We start from the raw sequence: 7,772 nt of genomic DNA, 5'->3' as shown, positions 1-7,772 counted from the left end.
GCTAAACAGGAACGACTGACTAGTACACAAATAAAAACATGATGCCAGATTACATTTTTGAATTTTTTAGAATACAATTTGTTTTTTTACTCACAGAAAAGTGAGCTTTTATTTATGATTCATTTTTCTGTGAGTAAAAAAACAAATTCAAATAAACAAAGTCAAATAAAGAACTTTTGACTTTTTTCACAGTTAGACCAGAGCTATAGACTCCTGGTCGCTTCACGGCTGTGTTGGCTTCCTCATCTCGGTTTTAAGGCATGTGTATTAGTATGGTGGGGGAACTTTTGTTGGAATGGCTATCTCGAATGAAGCCAGTTTCCGGACAAGAGGCGGAGCTTAGTGAAAAGTAAAAATTCTTAACAGCCAATTGCAGGGCTGGTCACCTATTGTCGGTGCCCTCTATGAACCAAAATACATATCTTTTGTAAAATAATTCGTCTGTAAAATAGTATATATATTTAACATTTTGTGGTACAGACATTAACTGGTTGACGCAGTGGTTAGAGTAGCATGCTACGACTCTAGAGGGTTTAGCTTCGATTCTTATTCTCGTCACTTATTTTTTTTTCATATTTTTTTCTATTAATTTTAAAATAATTAAAGCTGGAAAAATAATACTTAATTACTGTTATTGACTCATTTTTTACGATTTTATAGCTTTATAAGGACATAAGCAAAGTGCAATCGGACTTAGAAAATTTTCAAACCGTTTATAGCTCATAGTTCACCCAATTGTCCACCAGGCAGCGCTGATCATAGCCGACCACTGGCTTCAGCCGAGATAGCCGATTCCAACCATAAGTTCCCCCACCATACTAATACACCATGTTTAAGGTAAAGGTAAGCCGATTTTCAGAGATTTTAGGGCGGGACCTGTCAGAATTGTGAAGTGGAAACGTTAAAAAGAGCCATCTAGGCTCTCAAAAGTAGCTGGACGTTGTAGCTGACACACTCACTAGAGGCGCTTTTTAAAGTTTCCAAATCGGCTTACTTTTAACCTAAAACCGGGATGGGGATGGGGAAGCAAACACAGCCGTGAAGCGACCAGGAGTCTATAGCTCTGGTTGGACAATGAGAAAGCTACTTAGAAACCATGCCACCAGGGGGCAGCGTTAGGGTAGGGTAGGCTACGCGTCAGCACTTGCACATAAGGTTTTTCTTGATCACGATGGCGGCCGCCGATACAACAACCGATGAATCCTTGTATCCTACAGATTGATGAGTTACGGAATGAAGATGTCCAGGTTGTGTTAGGCCTCCGTGCCGTCGCTACATCGAATGTTTACTTTAAGCTAAGACAAAGAGGGGACTAAACACGGGAGTTTGAATGGAACACGAATTGAGTTTGTATTCCTGACTTTGCCACGATTTAACGATATTAGACTGGGAAGGGACTTGACAGATGGAGGGTCAGGTGCCAGCCGGCACGTATTAAACGAAAGGGACAAGTCGAGAGAAGGTGAATAGCCGGATGCCAGGCGACTAGACGGAAAGTGTTTTAAGTTTAGTTTAAGAGACACACGTCCCAGCGACACAGTTTACTGAGAATAAGTGATAGAAAAGATAGAAAAGGTTATGCAAAGTAGACAATGCAACGTATAGGGAGGGGAAGCTTCTTTGTCCGTGGTGCGTTGCCAAACGGGGCGAATTAGACGTCTTGCACACAGGTAATCTGTTGATATTCTCGTTAATATAATTTACTGTTAATGGCACTTCTTTACTTGCAGCTTTGACCCAGCTCCATCAAGAAATTATCAACTACTGCTTTGACACAACAATTCTGAAATTATTTGTAAACACATAATAATATTTGTACAGTAACAGGCAACTGTGTTGCAATAAAAACCCTATATTGCACAATCATTTCATCACTTTCAAATTTCATCACTTCACACATCACATCACTTTTTAGTTTCAGTTCATCCAACATCGTTCATTCACGCTCTTTCGTGCAACATAGTCGTAACATATAATTCGATTCGAACATCTTTTTAACAAGCTTAAACACAATGTAAGTTCAATGTACTAATGTAGATATGTATTGTTTATCAATATCTAATTGTTTAACTTTAAGGGTGTTTCCGACTGAACCGTAAATCCAAGGTAATCCCAAGCAATTTAAGAATGTACTTCGATTCAGGCTCCTTTTTTAAAAAAATAGTTTCTTTTCACAGGGATACAATGTTATTGAAGTACAATCCTTGGCCTCACTTACAATCCAAAATCTGTTGGTAAATTGATTTCAAGCAATATAATCAATTTCTTAAAAATGAAGTTCTCGAAGTCTACTGTATTGATTATTAGTTAAAGAAAGCACAGGTTATTATTCATTCGCTGACACTGCAGCAGACATTGTATTAGTTTGCAATTAACTACAGTTGCACGAGAACATGGGCCAAAAAGAACTGTAGTGTCATTAAACCAAACTTATTGACCACGACCCCGTTGTTGGGCAACTCGTTGTTGACGTTGTCGGCGTTCTGGGCCAGCTTTTTTATTTCTTTGAACTCTCGGTTCTCGTTGTACTGAAGTGTACATCATCTTTAACTGCACTCCCCTCCTCCCCAACCAGGACCAATTATCGAAGTTTCCTGCAAAAAGGTAAGTGAATAAGTTTGATTAGAAAAATACCAATACGGGTAAGTCCAAAAAAGAATAGGAGAGGAGATAATTAAAGAAACCTACCATGATAAACAGCCAATAGTTGTGTGTATCACAATTATTGAACTTATATTCAATTCCGTTGGTGAAGGTGTGGTCAATCCTTTTCAGACTCTTTTGAATCTCGCGATGAGCGTTATACTTTGGTTTACAAACGAAAGATCTGTAGCCAAAAACCTCGTTGCTTGGTGAATTCTCCTTTGATGATAACCATTACCCGTGACAGAATTGGCTCTGATTAAGTCGATCTCACGAATTCAACACGAAACTGGTGAGCTAGCTCAAACGCTCGTCCTCAAAATGCGCTCTCAGGTTAGTAGGGGGAAACGAGTGCTGCCGCGGTGGCCAATTGGTCGTTCCAGATTTGTTGATTTTGGCGGCCATTTTGATTTTTCTTAAATAGGTGTTGTAAAGTCTACCACTAGGTGGCCTCCCATCTTCCCCTCCTCCATGTCGAGACCACCGAGGCGGCACTAGAGAATACACAGACACACAGAGACTACCAAGACTACAACATGGTGTCAGAAGTGCTCGAGTAATTTTTCAATTTCTCGCGTGTGGTGTGTTTCTTGATGTTTCACACTGAGTTGGAACTGGTAATTGTCGTTCCCTAGCCCTGGTTGTGGGGTGATTCGTGGTAATTACGTGGTAATTACGGCTCTGTCGTGTCAACGCTATCCGTTCGTATCTCAAGCATCCCTTTTCGCACGTGGTTCAACTAAACTGTATCCAGGCCAATCGAGAACATCCGTCCTCTCTCGTGGTTGATTTCAACATTTTCTGTTGCGTGTGTGTCCTGGTTATCGTTTATTTGTGTTTCCGACGTTTGAAATTGTGCAGCCATGGCCCAAGGCTTGAAGTTCCCTGATCCGTTTGCGTTCACGGCGCCTAATTTGGCCGTGGAGTGGGCACAATGGCGTCGTCAGTTTGAGTGGTACATTAAAGCCACGCGTAAGGACGAGAAGGATGAAGAAGTTTTGATTGGAGTGCTGTTGTCCCTGCTTGGAAGAGAGGGAGTCAAGATTTATGAGACGTTACCGTTGACAGCGGCAAATGCAAAGAAGATTGCTGAAGTGTTAACTGCATTCACGACGTATTTTGAGCCCCTCAAAAGCGAAGTATTTGATCGCTTCCTTTTTCATCGTCGTCACCAGCAACCGGGTGAGTCTTTCGACACGTGGCTGATGGAGTTACGCAGTATGGTAACGTCGTGCAATTATGGTTCGGACCCGGTTATAGAGTCAGTGTTGCGGGACCAGATTGTTTTGGGCGTGGCCAGTGAACATGTGCGCGAAAAACTTTTATTTGAAACTGACTTAAAGTTGGCTGCGGCCTGCAACATTGTTCGCGCGTGTGAATCAGCTTCATCAAAACTGACCCAGATGGCGCCACGAGGAGAGTCTACTGTTCATCGCCTACAGGACAACCAGCCAAAAGGAAAGCAGGGCATGAGCTCTTACAACAAGTCGCGTCAACCTGGCGGGAACATGCAGCAGTATGTTAATTGTCAGGATTGTGGCAGACGTCATCGAAAAGATCAATGTTCTGCAGCAAGAGTGGTGTGCTTCGCGTGTCAGCAGGTCGGCCATTTTGCAAATAGGTGTCCGAATGGGAGACCTCAACAAGGTACGTCACACCCTCGTAAGATGGCGCCACCACCTGCACCTCCGACGGATAACCGACAACCGACAATGCGGCCTGCTCAACGCGGAACTTTTATGCAACAGCAGTTGCACGCCGTCGAGGAGGAAGAGTTTGATGGCCAGTTGACAGGAGCCAACGCATTCTTGGGAGAAGATTACGTCACTCATCAACTCACCTGCACAGAAGAAAAAGTGGACGAGTGGTATGAAGATATGGCGGTCGATGAAAGGCAACTATTCGTTTTAAACTTGACTCGGGCGCTACGTGTAATGTGTTGCCATATGAATTGTATGTGAGTGTGTGCCCGAATGGTGCTCCTTTAGAACCTGGCCCTCGAGTAAGAAACTACAGCGCAAACGGTGGTTATCTGAATGTTCTGGGCGTGTACAGGGGACAAGTGGTTCGCCGTGGAGTAGCTTATGTGCTTCGATTTGTGGTGGTTAATGAACCTGGTCAACCAGCCATCTTAGGGCTTCCGGCGTGCAAGTTAATGAAGCTCATCAAGCGTATTCATTCCATCACCGTGTCGCCGCCACAACTACAGCCGCCAATCGTGAAAGAGTTTGCAGACGTGTTCAACGGCATTGGAAAGCTTCCAATTGAACATGAAATACGCCTGGCAACTGGCCCTAATCATGTGGATCCTGTGGTATCGGCGGCGGGTCGTATTCCGTTTAGTTTGGAGAAAAAGGTGTTCGACAAACTGGATCAGATGGTTGCTGACAACATCATTGCTCCAGTAGTCAAACCGACGGAGTGGGTGAGCAGAATGCTGGTAGTTGGAAAACCTGATGGAGACGTCCGTATCTGTCTTGATCCATCTGACTTGAACAAGGCTATACAGCGGCAACACTTCATGGTACCGACGGTGGAACAGCTGTTTGGAAAGATTGGTAAGGCAAAGTATTTTTGTAGCCTTGACGCTGCATCCGGTTTTTACCAAATACCCCTGTCTGACCGCTCTTCATATTTGTGCACCATGGCGACACCCAAAGGAAGATATCGTTTCCTGCGGCTCCCGTTTGGCCTCACCTCGGCTCCCGAAGTTTACCTTCAGGCCATGTCGGAGCTGTTCGGCGATTTGCTCGGAGTGCTGATTTACTTCGACGACTTTTTGGTGATGGGAGAAACAATGGAGGAACTGGAGTGTAATCTGCGCCGAGTGCTGGTACGTTGCCGAGAAAAGAATTTAAAGTTGCAGTTAAAGAAATGCCAATTCTTTGTTCAGAATCTGCCCTGGTTGGGTCATGTGATCGGAAATGGATCTTTGAAGCCTGATCCTGAAAAAGTGGAAGCTATTGTGAAGATGCCGGCTCCTACGGACAAAAACGGGTTGATACGCTTACTTGGAATGGTAACGTACTTGGACAAATTTTGTAAAGACTTGGCTGTTCTAACGCGACCTCTTCGTGACATGTTGAAGCAGGATGCGGCATGGGTGTGGGACGCGCAACAAGATCAAGCCTTAAATGCCCTCAAGTCCGCCATTTCTTCGTTGCCGGTTTTACGTTTATTTGATCTTTCCAAACCGTTGGTGGTGTCAGTGGATGCTTCGCCCATCGGCATTGGCGCAGTGTTATTGCAAGATGGCCAGCCGGTGGCTTTTGTTGAGTTTGAATAAAAGAGTTTCACATGTTGCTGAGTTCCACACACCAGGTTCTTAGTGACAGGAGAGACAGAGCGAGAATAATCTAGTAGCGAGCTTGACATAAACAAGAAAAGGGTTGAGGTGGATGCTAAACAGCATCTCATCTGACGGGTGTGGGTTTTGCCGCTCAACACTCTCCCTCAAAACAAACAAACGGAAGATGGATTTAATCAAAAGAGAAAAAAGGGGATTTAGATGTTGCTGCTCAGTCGGTGAATTTTCTCACTCCAATTCTGAAGTCGATTGTGCGATATCGGGCTATTTCTTGCTGAACCACGCTACAGGGCCACCATGAAAGAAAAAATACCTCCAGAGGTGGAACGGCAGTCATCTCGATCGCCGTCGAAGTTAGCGTCGGTGTATCCGATGAGTCCACTTTGGCTTCCACCTAGCCAGATTCCATAGTCCTGTCCGACGGGTTATGCAATGTCCGTTTTAGTCATCAGTGCGACGTAGAGGAGGGCGCCGACTGCTTCACGGTAGGGGTACGGAAAAGGCAGTCTTCTCTCCCTCACCCTTTGAGACGTTGTCTGATGCGAGATGGACACTTGGGTCGGCCGGGATCAACTTCGGGGGAAGGTCTGACATTTTGACAAAAAACGTTTACACAGTTTCTCAACCATGTGTGATCATATTGTTCGGCTGTCTGCAAGTTACATTAGGCCTGTTCCCACATAAACCATTAGTTCCTTTCATACACACTTGATCGGTTGCCGGTGAGTCTAGAGTCACAGCCCGTGTGTAGACAATGAACAATTTTCTCGTACACATTCAATTAGTTACCTGTGATTCGTACACATTCAATCAGTTACCTGTGATTCGGTCACAGCCCACGTGTAGACAATGAACAATTTTCTCGTACACATTCAATCAGTTACCTGTGATTCAGTCACAGTCCATGTGTAGACTCGAAAGATTTTCTCATACACATTCAATCAGTTACCTGTGATTGGGAATCACAGTCCATGTGTAGACTCAGATTTTCTCTAACACATTCAATCAGTTACCTGTGATTTGGAATCACAGTCCATGTGTAGACTCAAAGATTTTCTCATACACATTCAATCAGTTACCTGTGATTTGGAATCACAGTCCATGTGTAGACTCAAAGATTTTCTCGTGTTCACATACCGAGAGAAAAGTTCTTGCTTCAGTTTCGGCATGACTGCAAATTTTCATTACGGAAAATTCACTCCATTGAATTTGTGAAATCACGTTTACCCTCGGAATTCTGGAATCTCCAACATCTATTTTTACGTTTAAATCTCTCCCTAAAATTGAAGTCGGAGATCTGTAGTAATTAAGTCTGCGAGCAGTTTAAAGACTGCATGAAGAATCATTTTACTTTGTCTTAACTTAAAATGGGGTTAGCAAACTCGATCAAAATTAAACGAACTTTTGAACGCATAATTGTTAAGCAAAAATCGTAGATTGTACTCTCCCTAAAATGAGACTTCATCAAAACCATGTAAGCCTAACAGATCCAGCTTTGGCCTAGAAGGAGTGGTGGTCCGCCAGGCTGCCTTCATCCCGTGCAGTCGTGAAGTGGCACTGTGTTACAGTGATAACCTTAGAAGTTGTAAGATATAGTCGCCGGTTCGCCACACTGTCAAGGATCAGAATTCTTCTAAAAGGAATAACAAGACTAGCTAGGGAGAAATATAAAAAAATAAGTTAAATAAGCCTAGAGACACCATTTTGCCGATGTTTGATTGAATCAACCAAATAAATAATGATACACCAATATTGGCAATTAGTAAAAGGTCGTACAAGCAGTAAAAGAAGACTGAGAAGGATGTTACGATCAATAGCCAAT

The 7,772-nt window shown here is 43.5% G+C and overlaps 1 protein-coding gene across 1 annotated transcript; it reads left to right on the top strand.

Moving 5' to 3' along the window:
* The first annotated feature begins 3,179 nt into the window (after positions 1-3,179).
* LOC124193948 lies at positions 3,180-5,929 on the top strand. Its single transcript, XM_046587922.1, has 7 exons — positions 3,180-3,199; positions 3,279-3,427; positions 3,505-4,537; positions 4,606-5,201; positions 5,304-5,476; positions 5,537-5,662; positions 5,735-5,929. Exons 1-7 carry the CDS (start codon positions 3,180-3,182, stop codon positions 5,927-5,929), a joined length of 2,292 nt encoding a protein of 763 aa, XP_046443878.1.
* Positions 5,930-7,772: the final 1,843 nt, after the last annotated feature.

The sequence above is a fragment of the Daphnia pulex genome, chromosome 5, assembly GCF_021134715.1.
Source record: "Daphnia pulex isolate KAP4 chromosome 5, ASM2113471v1".
NCBI lineage: Eukaryota > Metazoa > Arthropoda > Branchiopoda > Diplostraca > Daphniidae > Daphnia > Daphnia pulex.
Note: the sequence above shows the minus strand (reverse complement) of the source record. Positions and strands in the feature narration are given on the sequence as shown.

Coding starts and splice junctions, on each gene's coding strand:
- LOC124193948 (XM_046587922.1), top strand. CDS start 3,180: ATGGTGTCAGAAGTGCTCGA. Junction 3,200..3,278: donor ATGGTGTCAGAAGTGCTCGA/GTAATTTTTCAA, acceptor GTCGTTCCCTAG/CCCTGGTTGTGGGGTGATTC. Junction 5,202..5,303: donor ACAGCTGTTTGGAAAGATTG/GTAAGGCAAAGT, acceptor CGACACCCAAAG/GAAGATATCGTTTCCTGCGG.